Source organism: Ornithorhynchus anatinus, chromosome 20, assembly GCF_004115215.2.
Source record: "Ornithorhynchus anatinus isolate Pmale09 chromosome 20, mOrnAna1.pri.v4, whole genome shotgun sequence".
NCBI classification, from domain to species: Eukaryota; Metazoa; Chordata; class Mammalia; order Monotremata; family Ornithorhynchidae; genus Ornithorhynchus; species Ornithorhynchus anatinus.
In genome coordinates, this window is record NC_041747.1 from 8,960,348 (window position 1) to 8,983,592 (window position 23,245).

The following is a 23,245-nucleotide window of genomic DNA, read 5'->3' on the forward strand; positions in this document are numbered from 1 at the left end:
AGACTAGAAGCTTGTAAATGGTTGTGGATAAGACAAAGGAAGGACTGTAGACTGTAAGCTCGTTAGGGGCAGGGAATGTGTCTGCTAATTCTGTTGTACTCTTCCAAGTGCTTAGTACAGTGCTCTGCATAGAGTAAGTGCTGAATAAATACCACCGCCTGGTTGGTTCCTCCTAACTGTCCCACTCAGTAGGGGAGAAGTTGGGCGGGGCAAGAACAACTCCACTGCAGGAGGAAATTTTCTCTCCTGGAAGAACTATCAAAAGGGTCTCTGAGGCTAAAAACCAAGGAGGGGAGGTTCCCCCTGAGGAGTCTGGAACTTTTCAAGAGAATTCACTTTCTCTGAAAGAAAAAGAACCCTCCCCATTCCACTACTGATTGGGGAGCAGTGGCCTAGTGGAAAGAGCATGGACCTGGGAGTCAGAGGATGAGGGTTCTAATCCCTGCTCTGTGACCTTGAGCAAGTAATTTAACTTTCTCGTGTCTCTTCCCTCATCTATAAAATGGGGATTCAATACCTGACCCCACTCCTATGTACACTGTGAGCCCCATGTGGGACAGGGACTGATAAACTTGTAGCTACACTGTCACTTACTATAGTGCTTGGCATAGAGGAAGTGTTTAACAAATAACATCAGCATTTTTATTGTTATTTATTAATAATAACGTAATTGTTACTAGTGGGCTACTCTGTGTTGTTTCTGCACCACAAAGCACTGGATGTGAGGTCAGAAACTAGCTATAGCCTTTCTCTGGCACCATTTAGTACTCATCTGCAGCAGTAACTACAATATTTATGGAGTGTCTATTGCAGGCAGAGCACTGTACCTTAAAGGCTCTAGGGGAACATAAAAAAGTAATAGAAGACAGGATCCCTTGTAGACATAAACCAACAGGTGCTTGTCAGGGAGAATATATAGAACACTATATAGAAATACTCGTTCTCCCTCAGACTGTGAACCCCAGGCAGGACAGGGAATGCGTCCAACGTGAGTAACCTGTACGTACCCCAGTGCTAAGATATATAAATAAGAACTTAAACACCTGAATTAACAGACCCATGAGTAAGCATGGGTAATGGAGGTGAAATCTAAACATTGTACCAATCTAAAGAAGTTTGAAACCTTTTGCAAGAGTGTTTTAGAGGTTTCTGGGTGTTAAGGGAAGAGTCTCCCAGCTATATTGCAAGAGGCAGTAGATTAGTGTCAGTTTATTTAAAAGCAAGAGAAACTGCTTAATCTCTACCTATCTTGCAAATTGTCAATAACCTACATTCTCAACACTAATGGTCTGTGGCCACAATTTGTAACAGAAGTAAAAGCATTTTAGAGCTACACAAGTCATAGAGTAAATATGATTTAAAAATAAACATCAAATCTATTATAGAGTATCCTTCGAGAATGGATTCAGATTTTTTTAAAATGCAAAATCTGCCGTTGGATTGTGAGGAATGGCTTTTTGTGGCCTATATTTATAGAAAAAGTATAATGACTTTTTTGAACTCCTGCATAGCAGTTTACTCCTTTCCAGGAAACCTTTTGACATAAGTAAAAGCGGGCACACGGGTGGATGTGTGTGAATATGGGGAAAAAAACCCAAGCTCTTTAGACAAACAAGTTTGTAAGATTTATATTCCATTGCACATTACATAGGTTATATACAAATTAGTGACACAAGTTGCTGCTTAATTTTCATACATTTTCTAAAATATTGTTACAGCAGTGCTTGGCCTATTAAAACATCAAGTTGACAATGATGAGCTAAGAAGGTACAATTGCAAAACCTGCACATTCCAAGTAGGGAAACTGCAAATGCAATTCAAATATGGAGGCAAACTTGGTAGCAGGGCAATAATAGTTACAAATTCTTACTACAGTTTCTGAGGATCTTATGGTTCCCTCATCCTTTTACTCAAAAGAAAATTTTAAAACAAAAAACCTGCCAAATGTTTTAAAGAAATTTTACTCTTCTCATACTTTGCCTAGTGACATGAAATTTACTAATAGCTATGACTTTATACAGTTAAAATATAAAAGACACCACATTTAAAAAATAATACTCAAAGTTATTGGTTTTAATCATACCATGAGATGAAAAGTTTGAAGGTATTCAACAATAAAAGCCCTGTGTGCTACTTACATAAGATTTTTTAAAAAATAAATCACTGCACAAAATACCAAGGGTGGGGATTCACTGAAGTAGTAAGTCTTCTTTTAGTAATGTTTTTTCATTACTGCTCACAAATAAGTGTCTCCATGGCAAACCTGTTTTCAAAGTGCCGGATCTTGCGGCAACTGTGGACTTCACGTTTCTGAATGCCTGTGAAGAATAAGGTTACTTAATGTCAGCATTTACACAGTTCCTTCCTTGTTTGGAAAATCTGGGGTTTGGCCTAGTCCCAAAATCAGTCTTTTTGTTTTGTTTTGTTTTTAAATTACCTGCAGTCAGGGAAATAGAGGAAGTAACTCCTATTGAAACAGGAGTGGGCTGGCTTCAGAGTGCTTAGTACAATGCTCTGCACACAGTAAGCGCTCATTAAAAATACCATCAATTGATTGACAGAGCAGTGAATTGGAAACTTTTTTTCCCCCCCGGGCTCCTGAGCCCTAATACTCTTTCAATGCATATTCTAGGGAGACCAAACTACAGGCAGTGTCTGCCTCTGTCATTCTGTCAGGATCTCCCTTCCTCCAGCCAGTTTTACTGTAAACAAGTCTCTTTCCAGTATTTTCATGAAAAGAAAATATTTCGACTCCCCTCGTAATTCATTTTCCTATATGCTCCCTGCACCCACCCCATCATCATTCCCTCTCCCATTATCCTCTCTCATCCTTCCCCCTCTTTCTTCTCCTTCATCTTGCTTCACTGCTTCTCTGGATCCCAAGAACCCAATCACCTACAGTGAACTTCTCAATGAGGTTCCCTCCTTCTGCACATGCTGCAGCACTCAGGGTTTGCCCCTTCTGGCTGTCATCCTTTTTCTTGACAGCCACCAAGTGATATCACCTGGCCCTCCCCAGCCACCATAAGGGTTTCCAGAGGCTATTCTGTAGACCGTAAACTCACTGTAGACAGGAAACCTGTCTACCAGCTTTGTTGTCTTGTACTCTCCCAAGAGCTGACTTTGTACAGTGCTCTGCACAAAGGAGGGCTCAATAAATACTATTGATAAAAAGCAACATGGACACTGGGTGGGAAGAGGGAAGTGTGAATTACTCCCAGAGGGTAAAAGCAGGTTAGAGAAGGAAAACTGGAAGAGATGGGTAGCCCTATTTCTGTCTGCAAAGAGCCTGTACGGTGACTGCCTGTATAACACTCTTCTATTAAATCATGGCCATGAAGGACAAAGGTTTCTTTGCCTTCTGGATGGCCCCATGTCGCGGACCTTTTGTAAATGCATTAGACCTGTTTTGGTAGGGAAAATTCCCTTTTTTTAAAATTGCTTCCATAAAAACTTCTGCTTTCCCATTAGTTCTCATTCAAGATTTGCCTGTTTGGATTAGAATGATCAAAGGGCTATAACTACATCTTCTCCCATCAAGACTTGAAAAAAGGTCATTGCCAGTTTGATGCTGATGCTAAGAGATTTGTCCCAACACCACAATCAGGAAGTGGTTCAGTCTACTCCTTCTCAAGCCTCTTGCACCACTCACTGAACAGTGCTACCCTTGCCCAGAAATAAAGTTGATTTGCTGGGCAAAAACTGGTAGTTACAGCTCCTGAAAAACCTGATCAAGGAGCCAAGGCAAGGTGCCATTATGACCAGGACTCTTAGGATAAGGCCAAAGTGACTTGAAAAAGATGCCAGCTGGTGCCCAAGACTGGGTTGGCAAGTAGTGGCCTATTCTTTGACCACTGCTCTTGATGGTCAGAAAAGATTTAGACTGCGGGAGCACTATGCAGTCATTTTTTTTCTCTCATATTGTAATCCCCCAGGTGCTTAAAACAGAGCTCTGCACATAGCAAGCGCTCAATAAATACCACCAATTAAGGCTTAAAAATGTTCTGCAATGACTGACCGACTCACTTGAATTTCCCCATCAATTGTAAGAGACAACTTTCTTTAGGCTTTTAATCAGAGCACTGTTCGACACAAACTGCAAAGCAGAATTTTCCCATCCTTGAAGAAGCCATCTTAGAGCTCTTACCTTTAATACCCATTTCTCTGCGCTGGAGTTTATAAGTTTCCTTGCCGTGGCACATACGGTAAATATGGAAACCCAACTGATCGACGTTTTCAATGCGGTCAGTGACGACCATGTGTTCATGAATCAGATAGGACTGGGGCAAATATGTTCCAGCCTACATTAAAATGAATAAAACAGAATAAGAATTTGAGTAACATTTCAAAGCATTTATTTCACATCTGAGGCACATAACCCAGCCAAAGGAGTCTCCACTTTTATAACTAGGAAAAAGTTTCAAATATTGCTCTCAGACATGTGGTCCATTCAACACCAGTCCCCAGTCTGCCATTGTGCCTAGATTCATGTGAACATTTCCCTGACCACGAAGTTAATTCTGCTGTTTGCTGAGGGTGGTAGGGGCACCGTAGTGGGTCTGGGTTTGAGGCACTGGTTTTGGTCAGGGTGATGACTGCACTGGAGCTGCAGATCTCTCTGGGAGCCCAGCATCTGCCCTGGCCCCTCATTATGTAAAAGGCCAGGGGAACCACCTTCTTTCAGTTCCAGAATTGGAAAGGCTCACTGACAGCTAAAACATCGGAAAGCAAATACCTTGACTGAATTGGGCTGATTGGAATCTTGCTACAGCAATTGACTTAGACTGGGTGTTGCAGAAACTAGTTCCATCCCAAACTCTGAGCTAAAATATGGACTCAAACTCTGAGATCAAAGAAGTTTTACAGAGTTTGTAGTAATGCTAACTAAGCTTCAGGAAAATTGAAAACGCTCTGAGGGTTTTTGGAGGGAGAGAGAGATAGTTTTAATTAAACTGAGCTGCAGTCACACTTCCAGGCAATAAGCTTTTCAAGTTTTCACTTTGTCACTTGACCCCTCATTCACAGAATGAACTGAATTGATCCTGTAGACATAGAGAAACCTTGAGGTTTTGTACAGCCGTGACCTAGAGTCTCATGCCCATACTCATCTAGCATCTAAATGTTTTATCCAGTTTGATGATGATAACTGAACAGGGAAAATGGGCCTTGGGGTTGTAAGACTAAGCAGTGAGTCAACCATTCATGATTCTAAAGCGAGAACTAAAATCACTAAGAAAAAGGTGTTTTTAGTCTTTTACATTGCTCTCTTCAGAGTATTTGCATTTCATGTGTCTAGTGTAGATGGAACAATAAAAAAGAATGGTGCTGTGTGTTTCTTACCTTGATATTAATAAGAAGTTCCAATAAGCTCCTGGGTGGCATGACAACTGAAGTATTCAGAGGGATCACATAGCATTTGTCCAAGCTAAGATCGAGATAGGCTGTGAGTCTCTGGGGAGAAAAAAGCATGTTTTTTTTCAGATCATGTTCATTCTAGCAGCAAACACATTTCTAGAAAAGATGTGTGATGTGATAGATGTATAGATGTGACAAAAATATGCAAAATAGAATACTATATTAATCCTGAAGAATGATGAATGGTAGTATTATATGGTCTTAGGATAATACTTTTTTTTTAAGTGAACGTAAGAAAAACCCTTCCTAAAAATGCCACAACTCATCTAGAACACTTACAATGCCTTTGTGCATGAGGTCAAATGTTTTGCCATCAGTGGGCATCCCTAACTTATACATCCAAAGAGTTTACAGAAAATGCTAAGTGGTTCAGGATGCACAGCCAATAATCAAAAGGCTCCAGGAACTTCTGAACCAAGTATGAATTAACCAAAAATAACCTTTTAATTCTTCTCTCCCACTGACTGGCTCTGTACCTTTTGAGAAAGTCCCATGACGCCCGCCCCCCACCCCGACCACCATTTTTTCTATCAGACAATGAGATATTACTCTCAACATATTGTTGATTCATCTTAATGAATGATATTTTTCAGAATGCCACACAAATCTGTGACAGACATTTACCTTTCTGGGTCAAAGCGATGTGGGCACCACTTTTAAAAAAATACTGGTCTAACGCTAACATTAAGTTACTCAGTTGGCAACCTTCACAAACAAAATGCTCTCTAGACTTCTGGATATGAGTTTTTTACCCTGTGGAAGTCATGAACAATGTTAGCTGGATCACTGTCAGCAAATTCAGGAACAGGCACACTGATGAATTCAACGTTCTCTTGTGCAAGAATTTGAATGTTTTCCTCAATCGTCTGGTAGTGGGCAGCTGGAACTTCTGCGTAGGGCTCGTTTAAGATGAAGTCATCTTTGATGTACTTTAATCCGCAGTAATACACGTCGTCCTGCTAAAAGAAGTTTGAACAACAGTTCAACAATTTAATAGGAGCCAATTTTCTATAGTGTAAGCATTACTGAAGCTACCATTTTCACTCATTCAAACGTATTTATTGTGCACTGTGTGCAAAGCACTGTACTAAGCACTTGGGAGAGAACAATATAACAACAAACACATTCCCTGCCCACAATGAGCTCATAGTCCAGAGGGGGAGGCAGGCATTAATATAAATTCATAAATAAATTATAGATCTATATATATGTGCTGAGGGGAGGGAGGATGAATGAAGGGAGCAAGTCAGGGCGACCCAGAAGAGAGTGGGAGAAGAAGAGAGGAGGGCTTAGTCAAGGAAGGCTTATTGGAGGAGATGTGTCTTCAATAAAGCTTTGAAGTGGGGAAGATAAATTGTCTATCTGATATGAGGAGGGAGGGCATTCCAGGCCAGAAGTAGGAAGTGGGCAAGAGGTTGGTGGCGAGATAAACTAGATTGAGGTTTGGTGAGAAGGTTAGCATCAGAAGAGCGAAGTGTGCGGGCTGGGTTGTTGTAGGAGAGTAGCAAGGTGAAGTTGGAGAGGGCAAGGTGATTAAGTGTTTTAAAGCCAGTAGCCCTTTTTTTTGCAAATCTTTACTTTAAGGCAAATATACTGTTTAATTACATATCAACAGCTTATACTCGAGATCAGATCTGGGTGTGAAACCAGCTGAAAATGATTTCTGAGAAAGAGGAAGTTTATTATTCTCCCCCGGTTAACAGAACAAAAACAAAAACAATCATCCATCTGGCAAAAGCTAAATTTAAAGGACCATCTCAATTCAAATAAGTCATAATGCATTTTAAAATGTGCAGAGAAATTTAGAACTGCTTCTCAAACGCTTTTTAAAGTTTTCAGGTAATTTCAATGCAGGACAGAACAATTCTAGTAAGTGATAATTTTTGCTTTAAGATCTCTGTACACATAACACAGTTACTTTCAGGAAGGCTTAGGGTTGGGAAACTTCATAAGGGATCTAGGCTGTAAATTCATTATGGGCAGAGATCATATCTGATAATTCCATTGTATGTACTCTCCCAAGGACTCAGGACAGTGTTCTGACATGGTAAGCACTAAACAAATACCTCTGATTTGATTTGAAATTGAGTAGTGCTTCACTTTGGAATGAGAGCAATCTATTAAAATCCTTTTTCGCCTTTCTTAAGTTTGCAAGTAACACCCAGATAACCAGGTGCCTCACTTGGGCACTGAGAACTGTCTACCTGCCTTGTAATGAATCTTGCAGCCGTTTCAGGGAGCAGTCCCCTGCAGACTCCTGGACTTTTGGAATGCCAAAGGCTGGACACTGTATAGCTGCTGTGGCATCTTCTGGAGGTCCATGGGTGGCCTCCCTGCAGCTTTCCAGCTGGGCCACCACTTCTAGAACTTTCCTAGACCTGGGCTAGGCAACCAGCCCCCCTGGTTCTGGCTATCTCAGAGGTTGGGTAGACCTGGAATGCAACTCGCTCACTTGGACCGAGGAAGCTCTAGCCACAGTCTCAGTCTGGAAAGTGATAAAGGCAGTGCCAGAAAGAAAACTAAATCCTCCTTCCCTTTTCTCTTTCTCCATGCTTTATTTTTTAATGGTATCTGCTAAGTGCTTACTATGTGCCAGACACTGTACTAAGCAGTGGGGTAGATACAAGATAATCAGGTCCGCACAGGGCATTGAGTGGGGCTGTAAACCAAAAGTTCCCTTCCCTCTCTTTCAGTTTCTCAGGCCCATTCTCCAGGCCCCACAGGCAGGCAACAAGACCAGAGGTTAAATGAGTAAGTGTCCAAAATCTGCCTCCATGAGTTAATGGATTTTTGTAGCTGCCAGCTGCAGTGCCCATGAAAACTGCAGGCGCTTCTTACACCCTTCCCTTTCTGGTATCAGGCGTAACATGAACAGGCATAGAAATTTCCCACTTAAAATGTAAATGGTTCTGAATAAATTTAAAGGGAACCACTTCTTGCCTTAAAATCCCTGTGCTACTTCATTTCTAAAAGAGATTTCTGCTAAGCATACTTCTTCGGGATGTTATAATGCAAAGTTATTTGGTACTACGAAGGTGCCCACAAAAAAAGGTTCTTTAAATAGAGTAATCAGTGATCTGATTGATTTCAAATGAAATCACCACCCAGATAGGATATCAATCCCATATGGAGCCACACTTCCCTTTTATTAACTACATAGGCAACTCTGCCTAAACCAGAATAACCAGAAGCCTACAGAAAAGGAGTTTCTCATCATTTCTCCAGAGATTTGAGCAAAATCTACATGTGGATGATACTGTTGATATTGTATCTTAACTCATAAAAGCATTCAGTTGCCTGTACAGTGTTCAACTCCTCTCAATACTCCCCTCTGCACATATTCCAAACCACACCAAGCATTCCTACATATCTCCAGATCTCAGGAAATAGAAAGATTCCACCATTATAAGCTTGTCCAAAAGGACTCAATGTCTAGCCTTGCCAGCGATGCTTCTATTTTTTTATGGTATTTACATACTTACTATGTGCCAGGAACTGTACTAAGTACTAATCAGATTGCACAGAGTCCCTGTCCCACATGGGGCTCACAGTCTTAATCCCCATTTTACAGATGAGGAAACTGAGGCACAGGGAAGTTCGGTGACTTGTCCAAGGTCTCACAGCAGAGAAGTGATGGAGTTAGGATAAGAACCCAGGTCCTTCTGACTCCCAAGCCCATGCTCTGTCCACTAAGCCATGCTGCTTGCTGGCTCCCCTAGCCTTGTCTTTTCTCTTAAAGGTTTTAATGTGGAATCCTACAAGTCCTGTGCCATTTCTGCAGTCCTCTGTACTTTGAGGAAAAATCCAATCCCATCTGAGTAAAAAGATGTAGACTTTCGGGGGAAGCAGCGTGGCTCAGTGGAAAGAGCCTGGTCTTGGGAGTCAGAGGTCATGGGTTCGAATCCTGACTCTGCCACTTGTCAGCCGTGTGACTGTGGGCAAGTCACTTCACTTCTCTGTGCCTCAGTTACCTCATCTGGAAAATGGGGATTAACTGTGAGCCCCACGTGGGACAACCCGATGACCCTGTATCTACCTCGGTGCTTAGAACAGTGCTCTGCACATACTAAGCGCTTAACAAATACCAGCATTATTATTATTGTTATTATTACTTTCATTCTGTCCCGTTTTTCTAAAAGTTGGGCTGCAGGAAGAGGGCTTTTCTAAGATTCAGTAATAGGTTTTTCTTGAGTTATCTGAAAAGCAGTTTGTGACTCAAAATAGAAGGCAATAACCATTGTGATTTCTGAAAGGAGAATATCCTTCACACTTTTACAGTGGAATTCAACTTGCAGGTTTATTGCCCGAGGATTTCACAATGACAAGAGAGAACTGCATGATAATGGAAAATTCTTGTTTACTACTGAAAACCATGAGTTACACATATTCTGGTATGTATTAAATGCTTACTCTGTGGGAAGGGTAGGGCTAAGCACTGGAGAGACAAAACAATCAGACCTGACACCATCCACGTCCTCCACAGGACTCAGAGTCTAAGAGGAAGGGAGGGCTGCTATCTTATCTCCATTTCACAGATGAGGAAACTAGGACCCAGAGTGAGTAAGCAACTTGTCCAAGGTCATAGAGCAGACCAGTGGCAACAGATGGGATTAGAGCCCAGGTCTCCTGACTCTTGGCCCATACTATTTCCACTAGACCATGCTGCTGTACATATTTCATAAACCTTAGCGCTGAGCACTCTATGTACTTTTCAGGATGGACAAACCAAATGACTGGGAGGGAAGAAAGCAACTGCAAAAGGGCCCTGGCATGAGGACCTGATTCCAGCCAGTTACCTCCTGGGTCCCCAGACATCTTCCTCCCTCTGACTTAGACCCTGAGCTCCAAAGGACAGGGACTATGTCCAACTGCTTGCCTTGTATCTACCCCAGCACTTGATACGGTGCCTGGCACAGAGTAAGCACTTAATATTATAAAAAGAAGCCATAACGTGTCAGTGCTACCAAGATTTTAGCTGACATGGTCAAATGGTATGTAAGAAACCCAAACCTCATAAGTCCCTCATTTCCAGACTGCTAAATATTAGGCAACCTTCATTTTTTTCTGCATTTTGCAATGAGCTGTAGTTCTGGAGCATATGCAGTGAGGTAGGACAGGTATTAGATATGGCAAATGTCAGGCTCACCTCAAGTCCAGCAACGTGACCCAAGTTAAAGCTCAGAGGCCAAAGAAAGATGCCAGACCCATGGCAAAAGTAGAAAACCACTCTATCTAACACAGAAATGGGAGAAAGTGCACTTAAATTTTTTCCACTTACCTGAAATGCAAAATATTTGTACAGGTAAGCCCCTCCAAGGACCACCCCAGCCAGCATAAATGCCAGTCCAAAACACATGCACCAGCACCAGGCTCTTCTTTGGCCAATGGGCACCACTTCCTCTGGGTCCTAAATATAAAACAAATGTCAAGGGTCAGTTCTATATCTCCATTTATTGTATCATCCCTTTCAGGATGCAAAGCATCAGCGAGTAGAGACAACCCTTGATCTACTCATATTGACATCAGGTCACTAGAACAGTAGACTATACCAAGTGGGGGCTCAATAATTGCTACTATTACCATCCTGTAACAGAATGGATTTTTCATGAGGAAAATAGTTGCCTTTAATAGTCAAAGATGCAGTAAAAATTGCAACTGAAAATTTTCTTGAACAACTATTAATGTGCTTGAACCTTTCACTAACTTCTGATTTTAAGAACAAATGGTTTTGCCTCTTCTTCCCCCTCTCCCTCCCTAGAGTGTTAGCTCATTATGGGCAGGGAATGTATTTGCTAATTCTGTTGTATTTTTTCTTTTAATGGTCTCTGTTAAGCACTTACTACTACACACCAGGCACTGTGTGTGTGGTTGTCAGGTTGGACATACTTCTCATCCTACATGGGGCTCATAGTCTTACTCCCCATTTTACAGATGAGGTAACTGAGGCTTAGAGAGATTAGGTGACTAGCCCAAGGTCACAGAGCCGGCAAGTGGTGGAGCAAGGATTAGAATCTGGGTCCTTCTGACTCCCAAGCCTGTGATCTATCCACTAGGCCATACTGCTTCTCTGTTGTACTCTCCCAAACACTTAGTACAGTGATCTGCACGTAAGTACTCAATAAATACCATTGATTGATTGCCTCTCCATCCTTAGAACCACTATCCTGGATAAAGCCTCTTTACCAGTCTCCTTGATTTAATCCTATTCACTTCTTCAGTGTAGCCTGCACACACTGCTCAGAACGCATCACCCTCTCCTATAAAACCTCCAGTGGCTACCTACTTTTTTTCTTTTCCCTAGCTCACACTCTTTACTCCTCCCAAGCAAACCTTCTAACCATACCTTAATTGATTTTCCTGTCTCCTCTCCAATACTTATCCCAATTTAATGAAAATTCCCACTTCCCCGATCATACAGCATTCATGTGTGTACCTGTTCATTATTTGTTTACCACTTAAACCTATGCTTTTGGTTTTATATATTTCACATCTATGAACATGTAAGCCTCAGAGTACAAACTCCTTGAGGACAGGGGTTGGACTTTTTTATTTTGCTATATGCTCCCAAATGACTAAAACAGAGTTCTTCACCTCATTGAAGGTGATGAGGTAATACCAACATGAAAAACTGAGATTTATCAAAGATCTGAAGGCTGATTAATTTTTTCCCCCACCAGAAGTTCACATATTTTCCATCAACCAAAACTATACGGTGGTATGCAAGAAAACATAATTCATCTCAAGGGCTGGGATGTATTTCAAACATGGATGCTTGTTGACAACTTCACCAAGAGGACAAGCTTTGGGTTACTCCCTTGGAAATGAACCTGTAATATTACTACTCCGCCCAAGTCAGAAAATCCATAGTGGAGCACGAGAGTAATATGTTATTTAGTTACTCGGCCTTTCAAGTTTTTGAGCCAACAGAGGGGGGTAAAAAAAAAAGTTCTCAGGATGCAAAAAAACTTGATAATATCAGGAGGGGGTGGCAGAAAGGGGGAAGAAGAGGTGAGAGATGGCAAGAAAACGAATAATGTGGCCCTACTTAGTTCACTGGGTGATTTTGTAAGGATTAGCTAAATTGCTGATGTTGCGAAGAGCTGTGCAAACCTGTCAGCAAACCTCTGATGGCATTTTAATTTCAAATTTATCATGCCCAGCATGATATCCCATCTATAACTCACAAGGCTGGCATTGTCTCAAATAATTAAAAAGCCTGAATAAATGAAAAAAAAAAGTTTTCCAAATAAGCATAAGAAAAGAAACATCTCTCCACACATTTTGATTTGGTTGGGGAAAAATTGCCTCTTCTAACCTTGTAGGGAGTTGAGGTGATGAGGGATCCCAAGTCAGGGCCTGTTTGAACCTATGTTCAGCATGCCTGCTGAGTAATACCTCTGGTGAGGTCCGGGAAAAGAGCTAGATATTAATTGAGAGCAGCCAGCCTCACTTCACTCCTTGGTAAATAGCCAAAAAGAGCCCTCTGAGAATGACAAGCTCATGACTGGCTTTTTGAACTTTGGACCTAATTGTTTTGTGACTTGCATTCTCTTATTAGTTCCAGTTTACTTTTCAGTCATGTAATTAATCCTGTGATAGTAACACTGACCACTGAATTATTTTTAAAACAATCTCATTTATGTCTAGTTTAAAAAGAGGGTTTCCTTTGATTTCTTCCTCTTTGCTCCCAGACTCCCCCTGCCTTTCCAGGACTGGATATATATGTCCAACTCTTACCTGTTCCTGCCTCCTCCCTCCCTCCCCTTTCATGACACATTTGTCCAGGTGTATCCCCGAAAGGGAAGATCGAAGGCCATCGCGAAGGTTCATGGCCGTGTTTCTTTGACCTTCTCTTCTGTATCCACCTCAACTTCAGCACAACAGCAAGGACATGGAAAATGGCAGTCCCTCTAGATATTATATGGAGGGATTGAAAATGGAAGCAGCCTTAATACTATCCTTTATGATAAGTTTTTGTTTTTTTATGAGAAAGAATCTAAAAGTACATTTTCTTCAAAGTGTGCAGATAAATTACACCTCTTATCCTAAGAGATGGGCTTGAATCCTTCAGGAGCTTGAATGTTTTGGGGCAAAAGCAATTCATGTAACAGTACTGTGTCCCTGTCTTAATTAACAACAACAAAAATAATTCATGTATAAAAATGTCCCATAAAGAACAATTAAAATAAGGGCAAAGTGAGTAAAAATAATCTCTCATGCTATTTGTTGTTTATTGCATTTAATAAATGGTACTTTTATGAGTGGAGATAACAAAGGAATAGCTTTTGTATTTGAAAAATGTGATTTATTTTACTTTTAAATGATTCACCTCATTTAGAGATTACAAAATACGGTTAGCCGAATCAGTCAGTGAATCCCAGTGAGTATCCGATGTACTCAGTCAAGGAGCACGATGTGTTTTCCAGCTTTCCCAGGATGTACCGTATGTCCTTTGAAGGGGTCAGCATACCAGCTGACAAACTGCACTTCAGGCTTTTCCACTTTCTGCCCTGTCCCTCCTGAGGCCCTCCCAGCTTCCATATTTTTTTGGGGGGGGGGGCCCTTAGCCTTCTGAATTCCAACAAGCTGGAGGAGGCATTTGGAAAATGGAGGGTGTGGGGCATGTGTAGCCAACTCCCCCCTCCCATCGCTCCCCAAGGCAGTGGCTGTCACTCAGCCAGAATCCTGGGCCCTCTGGGAGGTATGCAGAGGTTACAAGTGAACATTCTCCCTGCTCAAGACCCGATACTTTCCAGGCTAAACTGATGTAAATCCCTCTAAATGGCTAAGGAGTCGGCCATCACTGGTGCCATTGAGACCCAATTGAATCAGTGAGATCTTTTTCAATCTGTAATTATTAAATTTGCTGTGTACAAATATGACCATAATTAGATAAGATGATTTTCACTGCAGGAATGATAGGGAGCCTCTAATTTAATTATATTATTTATGGATATACGCAAACCATTCAACTCACAGGAGATTATTTGTGCAGGCACTCAGTAATTTTAATTTCTACTTGGGCCTCCTTTCCCAAGGGTAGAAACACTGAGGAATGGGAATTTGATAGAAGGCAGACATTAGCATTCATTATCCACCGAGTGTTTGGGCAGGGTCGGAATCCGCAACCCTAAACTCCTACCACGCTAGAACACCAAGCCCATGGACATACTTTTTATTTTCTAAAGTCACAAAACACACCTGCATTCTCCCCATTTGCCCATTAGTGAGACTGCTAGAATGAGTTAAGCTGGAATAGTAAGCAAGACAAGGAACATAATAATAATGTTGGTATTTGTTAAGCGTTTACTATGTGCCGAGCACCGTTCTAAGCGCTGGGGTAGCCACAGGGAAATCAGGTTGTCCCACTTGGGGCTCACAATCTTAATCCCCATTTTACAGATGAGGTAACTGAGGCACCGAGAAGTTAAGTGACTTGCCCAAAGTCACACAGCTGACAAGTGGCCGAGGCGGGATTCAAACCCATGACCTCTGACTCCAAAGCCCGTGCTCTTTCCACTGAGCCACGCTGCTTCTCTGTTTCATTTCTTACTTAAAAGCAGGGGTGGAACTACCATTGAGTCAGCCACTGTGGCTCTATCCTGAGATAGATGAGAGGAGGGGGGTGGTAAGGAGGGCAAGTGGCCAAGTGGGCCCCCTTTCTTGGCATGGGGACCGAGCCTTGCCAGTGAGGAATGGGTGGGGGTGGTGGGAGCCATTTCCGCTTTGGCATCTGGAAGCAGAGAGCAGAGGTGAGGCAAAAAGGAAGATCCAGGTTGGTAGCTGCTATCCTCCCTCTCGCCCTCTCTCCTTCCTCCAATTATCTGAGAGACAAATTGCTTAACAGAATGACCCCATAGTACGGAAGGGGAAAAAAGAACGCTTAAAGCATCACTTGAAATATTGAGCTGTTACTGGTTTAGGTTAATTCAGGAAAAAACACACAACTAAACCTGGAAAACAAAGTGAGTGTAAATTGAAGTTAAGAAAGGTTGGTTTGCTTAGAGCAGGGCTCTGCACAGATTAAGTACTTAATAAATGTGATTGAGAAATACAACTGTAATGCTTCAATCTGAGATAACTGGTTCTGGCTAAAATGCCTCAAACGTAATGTCACTTTAAGAAAAAAGTGAAGGAAGATGATTTTATGATGAACTTTGCCAACAATGAGATTGCACCAAGGAATATGAGTGTCTTTGAGAATCTTTTGCCCACTACATACATGAAAATAGAGCAGTGCACCTTCTCTCTGGCCTCTTACCATCCAGTGTAGGCTCTGTTCAGAAATCAGCATTTAAGAGGGGAAAGTTTTCCATCCCACTGCCAACCGGACATGTACTTGAGTTGTTTGGGCAGTGACGGGGATGATTTGCCCTGAGCCACTTTTCATTCTGTCCCCCTGTGCCCAGTGGCATGTGTCACAAAACAGCTGGGAGGCAGGACTACTATAGCTGTGCTCACAGCATAGCTGAACTTAGCCACAACAGATTTCCTAATAGTAATTGTTATTATTATGGTATTGAGCTCTATGGTATATGTGCTAAGCACCATACTAAGTGCTGGGATAGGTACAAATCAGGTTGGACACAGTCCCTGTCCCACATGGGGCTCCCAGTGTAGAGGAGAGGAAAAGCAGATATTAAACCCCGATTTTACAGATGAGTAAACTGAAGCACAGGGAAGTTACATGACTTGCCCAAGGCCATACAGCAGACAGTTGGCATAACTGGGATTAGAACCTAGGTCCTCTGATTCCCAAGTCTGGGCTCTTTCCATTACACTATACTCTTTCCTTAAGTATGCTGTTAAAGAGACTGCCCGAAGACCCTGCATGTTATTGTAGAAATAAGAATATCGCTTGTTAGGAAACATAATAATGAGGAACAAGAGGGACAGTGTTTTATGTTTCTCAAAATTGAAGCTTCAGATTTGCTGTTCAATTTTCAAACCTTAATACCTAAAATCCTTTGAACTTATGACTATTATTTTGAATAGAAATTTGCTTTCAATTTTCCCATTTGAAAGTGAGAGTTTTCTAAATATATTCTGTTTCATAACTAAGTGATTTGGGGTTCACAAGTTTACTTTTAAAATTGTGGTATTATGTGGCACATTAACTATGTGCCAAGCACTGTACTAAGTATTGGATAGATATAAGATAATGAGGTCAGACACAGTCTAAGTAGGAAGGAGAAGAGGTATTGAATTCCCATTTTTCAAAGGAGGAAACCTGAGACCCAGGGAAGTGAAGTGACGACCTTTTCCACAACCTGCCTCTGGCCTTCCCCATAGCCAACAGACCATCACTCCCCCCACCTTCTCAAACCTTTTAAAAATCACATCTCCTCCAGGAGGCCTTCCCTGACTTAAGCCCTCCTTTCCCCTACTCCCTCTCTCTTCTATGTCACCCTTTCCCTTGGATTTGTACCCTTTATTCACTACCTTCAGCCCACAACAATTATGCACATATCCATGATTTATATTAATGTCTGTCTCTTCTACACCGAAAACTCCTAGTCGTCAGGGAACATGTCTACCAACTCTCTTGTACAGTACTCTCCCAAGTGTTTGGTATAGTGCTCTGAACAAAGTAAGCATTCAATAAATACAACTGATTGGCCAAGTTCACTCGGCGTTTGTGTTTAGCTTACACAGTTTAGCTTCTTTTTCTCTCGCAGGCTCTGTTAATCTTTCTTGGGCAGATAGAGATTCAAGTACTCTGACTCACTGCCTCTGCTTATCGCCCTGTCTGTAACATAACTGAGACTTTTCTAACTTTCTTGTGGATCAAACATTTACTTCCTTGGATCAAAGCTTGAGTTCCTTTGGCAGCAGTAGAAGGGCAAAAAATAGGAATCGGAGACTAAGTACTGATCAAAATTATCATGGATTCCCTGTTAATGGTATTTATCTCTAGACTGTAAGCTCACTGTGGGTAGGGAACATGTCTACTCTATTGCCCTCTGCGTAGTGCAGTGCTCTGCACCCAGTAAGTGCTCAATACCATTGATTGATTGGGCACTTGATCAATAAATACCATCGACTGATTGAGCACTTATTGTGTGCAGAGCACTGAACTAAGTGCCTGGGAGAGAGATTTTTATTGTATTCCTATTCTAACTATGGAATAGATTAAAAACAATGTAGCCCAAAAGGTAGAAACAAGCCTGTCTAGTTAATTTGGTAAAGAAGCTGCAGGGAATATCTGTGGGAAAAAATAATTCTTCCTCTCTGTTTCTGGGAGCTTGGATTGTAAGGATCCTTTCTGAAGTTTCCTTAGATATGCTTACTGTCCTGTACTTGACCCTGCAAAGGAACAGTATCTATTTCACTGTTGGGGAAAAGGCTCAGGAAGATCTCCTTTATATGCTGCTTGAAGAGAAACGTTGGGCAGGCAAATTCTAAGTATTAACAAAGAGGACCACACCCGAGGGGGAAAGGACATTCATCTAAGAGACAAGTAATCTCCAGCATAGTCTTTTTTTTTTATCTCCCATTCTCCATTTTCATGCCAAGAATGCTTCTGAGTGGAAAAAATATATGTATTTTGATATGTTGGGTGGGATTAAAAAGGATGAATAAAATACAGAATCACTTTCTTGCTGGAGCTAAATTAAATGGGAGCTGATTTCAGGCAGTGGGGAAAAAAGGTGTGAGATGGTGATCTTCAGAATATATCCACGAATGTCAATTCATAACAGTAATGAACTTTTACAGTTCCTCTGAGACTCCTCCAGCAGAGGAACCAATAGATTGTCAGGGGAAAATGGGTGGGTAAAAAAGAGCTCCTTGGGTGCTTTCCTGCTACCTACTTCAGAGTACCTGGGCAGTGATTGATGGGTTAGAGAAAGCTGCCAGGATACATGGTGACCGTAACTGATGCCATTTATTTTTTATTTCCAACTCTGTCTCATTCCTTTCCCCACTTTTCTTCTTATACCTCTTCCCTTTGCAGCAATCACAACATAAAATCACTGTCAAACCTAAGCAATGTTATAAGAAGTTAATTTTCAAAAAAAACAAACACCCCCCAAAAAACACCTGGAGAAGGAGCATGGTTTAATGGAAAGAGCATGGGCCTGAGAATCAGCGGACCTGGCTTCTAATCCCTGCTCCACCACTTATCTGCTATGTGACCTTGGGCAAGTCACTTCACTCCTCAGTTACCTTATCTGTAAATTGGGGATTTAGACTGTGAGCCCCAAGTGGGACTGTGTCCAACTTGATTAGCTTGCATCTACCCCAGTGCTTAGTCCAGTGCCTGGAACGTAGAAAGCTTTTAACAAATACCATTTAAAAAAAAATAAATCTGCCACCATTCCCCTTCCCCCCACTTCCCCCGTTTGTCACTATGCATTTTGGATTTCTGAAGATTTGCTGCATACCTACATATTGCTCAAAGTACAGTAAATTTTCAAGGTTTCAAACTTTCAAGGCGCCCCATAAGTGCTTCGATCTAAATGCAGAGCAGTATTTTGTGACCAGTGGAAAAGGAGCTTTCTGGTCTTTCTGCAGGAGTTAGCTGAATCTGCCAATTCCCTGATTACCACTGTAGTTTTGAAGCAGGATTCGGCCCACGCAGTATTTTCCTTTTGATGCCGTCTTTTAGAGGCTGAGAAAAAGCCTCAGAGCTATATTTGGTCACTGTTTTATAGACGCTTTCAACCACAAGTCTAAAGATGGTGTACTTTAAGATAACTTCTGAGGCTCCCGAGAAGAGGGTCATTGTTTCTGTAACCATGAGATTTAAAGCTTCCTTACCAATGGGAATCCAAGACTTTCAAAGGGTAACCCATAGCACTAAGGCAGACCTATAGCCCAGAGTGACAGTGACATCATAGGGTGGGTTTTTTTTTCCACCTGGGGGGGAAAAAGGGCGGGGGAAGAGAAAGGACGGGAGTGGTGGGTGTGGCTTGTGTAAGGTCATTAAATATTAATAGAGGGGTTTTTTTGTTCTCATAGATTAGACTCTTTGCTGTACTGTTTCCATTTGAAAATGAATAGGCGTCATATTCTGTACACTAAACAAGCGTAGCTAAAACAAAGGTAATGTGGTGATTTGTAAAGTAGTTGCCGCCTGTCCATATTGTGCATTTCAAGCATGATGTTCGCTCTTTTTAGGGTACTCATGGAAACCACAGACACTAGAAACCCTGTAACCCATTTAAGGAGGATAGTCGTTTCTATTTCAAGGCAAGTCACCAGTAATTAAATTAGTTCTCAGTGTGTGCATCTGAAGCACTCTCTTGTACAAAGCAAAATCTGAAATGCTATTGAATCAATACAGTATACTCCTAGTTGAATAGGTTCTTGTAACTGGCAAATTCTATAGCAAATTAGACCAGATATAGAATAGTAAAACGCATCATTACGCTCTACGTTAAAGCGGTGTTTGAGTCCCTTTATCATTAAATGGTACGGGAAAATTAATTTGTAACATGACTAATTTGGAAGTAACGCGATTTTGAATTATAGAGGTGCACAAAAACCTCCAACAGCAATAACTTTTTTATAGAGTGATTTCTTTGCAACCTAGGAGCCGAGAAATCTCTCTCCCTCCTTTCTCTTTTGGCGACTGTCTCTCTGCAGTTACTAGGTGATAGACACGATATATATTTCTTAAAACCACGGGGTTTCTCATTGGTACTGGCTTGGTAATTTGGGATACCAGCTGCGGTCCAAACCCAATGCTTACGGCTGTTATAAACCCCTGGAAACGAAGGGGTTGCTGTAATGGAAAGACAGACAAATCCCAAATAGCTTATTAGGCTGAACTATTTTTTGCAGTAAACCTAATTAGAGGCAGAGGGATTCGATTTCTCATTTTCTGTTTCGGTACTTATCGTCCTGCGACTTTTTTTTTTTTTTGCTTAGTGTTTTGTAAATCCAATGCCGGTTTCCACAAACACCCACTTCAACCCTCGCCGTCATGTTACTGCTGACCTTTGGCATAAACGATTTTGTTTTCATTATACAAACAGGCAGCTTCTTGCTCCAGCCGAGATGCCTCGCCTCCCCCCCGGTCAACTTCGGCTGCCAATAAGGATCGGAGCACGGGCTAAGAAGGTGAAGTGGGAAAAGCTTTAAATAAGAGGCTTACTGGGCCTGGATTCCGTCCACACCCGCTCGAGCTCAAAACGAAAGTAGGAAGAAAAGAGAGGTTTGGGTTTGTTCCACTGTCAGCCATTTTAGAAAGATGATTTATAATGGGAAGGAAGTGACAAATGGGCTGTTTTCGTGGGGGGGGGGGCGGTGGTGCCGCTGCCTTCTCTCTAGAAACGCGTCCTCACAGGACTCCCACGAACGGCTGGCACAAATGCCCCTGCCCTCTGTTGCCATCTCATTTCATTGTCTCCCCAAAATCGGGCTTGGCGGCTCTAGTCCTGACAGTGTCCCCACCCCCCTCCCCGCACACGCATCGCCTTACAAAGAAGCGAGGGGGTCGGAGGGGGATGAAGCCCGGAGGAGGGTGAGGGTCTGGCCCGGGTCTGGCCCAGACCTCCTCTCCTCTTTCGGCCCCTGCAACCGCCCTCCCCTCTCTCTTTCTCTCTCCCTCCTTAAGAGCCCGCAGCCTCGCCCCGGCTCTTGAAATGGTGCAGCCCACCCTAGGTGGGGAGCCCCGTCCTCACCCACCCCTGCCCAGGACCCCTGCCCGGACCTTGCAGTCCACGGAGACGAGGTCCGGGGGGATGATGAGCGCCTCCTCGCCGCTCCTGGCCTCCTCCTTCTTGGCCTCCTTCTGGGCCAGGGCCGAGTTAAATGCCACCTTGACCATGGTGCCGGCCTGTCCCCTTCCCGGCGGGCGGCGGAGGGATGCGGGCTGGGTCCTGCGGTGGCTGCGGCGGCTGGTCCTGCTCCCCCGGCTCCGGTTGGGGCTGGGTTGTGTTTGCGGGGACGACGACTCACGCACCCGGAGCCGAGGGCGGGGACGGCGGAGAAGGGGCGGGACCCTCCTCCTCTGCGGGGCCGGCGGGGGAGGACCTCATCTCCCTCGGGCCCTCCAGGCCCGCAGCTTGGAAAGCCATCGGGCCACCCCCTCCCGGGACGTGAGGAGCTCCAGCTGCAATAATAATATTCACTCAATCGTATTTATTGAGCGCTTACTACGTGCAGAGCACTGTGCTAATAATGATGGTCTTTCTTAAGCACCGACTACGAGCCAAGCACTGTTCTAATCGCCGGGGGAGATACAAGGTAATCAGGTTGTCCCCCGTGGGGCTCACAGTCTTCACTCCCATTGTACAGATGAGGGAACTGAGGCTCAGGGAAGTTAAATGACTGGCCCGAAGTCACACAGCTGATAAGTGGAAGAGTCGGGATTAGAACTCACGACCTCTGCTTCTCTTATAATAATGATAATAATGACGATGGTGTTTGTCAAGCGCTTACTATATGCCAGGCACTGTACCAAGTGCCGGGGTAGATGAAATTTAATCAGGTGCCACAGTCCACGTCCCACTTGGGGCTCACATTTTTCATCCCCATTTTACAGATGAGGTAGCTGAGGCCCAGAGGAATTAAGCGATTTGCCCAAGGTCACTAGCAGACAAAAGGTGGAGTAGGGATTAGAAATCAGGTCCTCTGACACCTAGGCCTGTGCTCCTTCCCCTAGGCTAGGCTACTTCTCTTGCCCATCTGGGTCAATAGAGAGTCAACCGTACTTTTCCAAGGATGAGAGGTGAAGTTGAATTCCTCTAGCTTTTCTGGAGAGCAGTTTGGGTAAAGCCTGGCCCAAGATCACCGACTGTATTTATTGCAGTGCAAAGTGGAAGGTGGAGTCCGCAGCCTGCCAGAGGATGGGGTTCTAAGTGTGCTGTGGGGAGAGAAAAAACAGCCAGTAAGGGAATCTGGGGGCGGGGGGGAGGGCGGGCACAGACACGGAGTTGCGGGGAGGGGAGGTGATGGAGACACACACCTCATACACATATGCAAATATACATGCACATCCAGATACATATACTTTAATGCAGACCCAATCCCCCTCTAAATTGTAAACTCATTGTGGGCAGGGAATGTGCCTGTTATATTGTTATATTGAACTCTCCCAAGTGGTTTGTACAGTGCCCTGCACACAGCGCTCAATAAATAGGATTGACAGACTGACTAATTTAGTGGTTCACCTACTAGCCCAACCTTACAGAACGGAACAGTGGCAGGAGTAGGTGGGAAAACAGTAGTAATGCTAACTGCCCCAGGTCCTCTCTCTCAGTGCAGACCTCTGGCCCGCATTCTGCCTCTGACCTGAAATGCCCTCCCTCCCTCCCTCCTCATATCTGTCAGGCAATGACTCTCCCTGCCTTCAAAGCCTTATTGAAAACACATTCATTCATTCAATAGTATTTATTGAGCGCTTAGTATGTGTAGAGCACTGTACTAAGCACTTGGAATGTACAATTTGACATCTCCTGCAAGAGGCCTTCCCTGACTAAGCCCTTCTTTCCTCTTCTACCATTCCCGTCTGTGTCACCATGACTTGGTCCCTTTATTCATCCCCTCGCCTTGGAGCCCCACAACACTCATGTACAAATCTGTAATTTATATATGTTAATGCCCATCTCCCCCTCTAAACTGAAGCTTGTTGTTAGCAGGGAATGTCTCTGCTTACTGTTTTATCGTACTCTCCCAAGCACTTAGTACAGTGATCTGCAACAGAAGCAGCATAGAGTAGTGGATAGAGCATGGATCTGGGAGTCAGAAGGCCATGGGTTCTGATCCTGGCTCTGCCACTTGTCTGTTGTATGACCTTGGGCAAATCACTTTACTTCTCTGTGCCTCAGTTACCTCATCTGTAAAATGGAGATTGAGACTGTGAGTCCCACTTGGGACAGGG

The 23,245-nt window shown here is 43.1% G+C and overlaps 2 protein-coding genes across 3 annotated transcripts in view; one reads left to right on the forward strand and one right to left on the reverse strand.

The window, feature by feature from the left end:
* Positions 1-23,245, forward strand: part of MED4 (mediator complex subunit 4) — a 74,099-nt gene that overhangs the window by 4,083 nt on the left and 46,771 nt on the right. The gene's annotated exons all lie outside the window — the stretch shown is intronic.
* Positions 1,603-21,336, reverse strand: ITM2B (integral membrane protein 2B). 2 transcript variants are annotated; one of them, XM_007668607.4, is made up of 6 exons: positions 21,074-21,336; positions 10,694-10,822; positions 6,168-6,371; positions 5,341-5,451; positions 4,148-4,301; positions 1,603-2,318 (listed from the first exon to the last, which is right to left on the reverse strand). In XM_007668607.4, the coding sequence occupies exons 1-6, from the start codon at positions 21,188-21,190 to the stop codon at positions 2,230-2,232; spliced, it is 804 nt and encodes a 267-aa protein (XP_007666797.1). In that variant the 5' UTR covers positions 21,191-21,336; the 3' UTR covers positions 1,603-2,229. The 2 variants fall into 2 exon arrangements, with proteins under 2 accessions (XP_007666797.1, XP_001513545.1); XM_001513495.6 differs by having other exon boundaries at positions 6,168-6,374; positions 21,074-21,333.

Coding starts and splice junctions, on each gene's coding strand:
- ITM2B (XM_001513495.6), bottom strand. CDS start 21,190: ATGGTCAAGGTGGCATTTAACTCGGCCCTGGCCCAGAAGGAGGCCAAG. Junction 5,452..6,167: donor TTGTTCATGACTTCCACAGG/GTAAAAAACTCA, acceptor TTTTCTCCCCAG/AGACTCACAGCCTATCTCGA. Junction 2,319..4,147: donor CAGAGAAATGGGTATTAAAG/GTAAGAGCTCTA, acceptor TATTCTTCACAG/GCATTCAGAAACGTGAAGTC.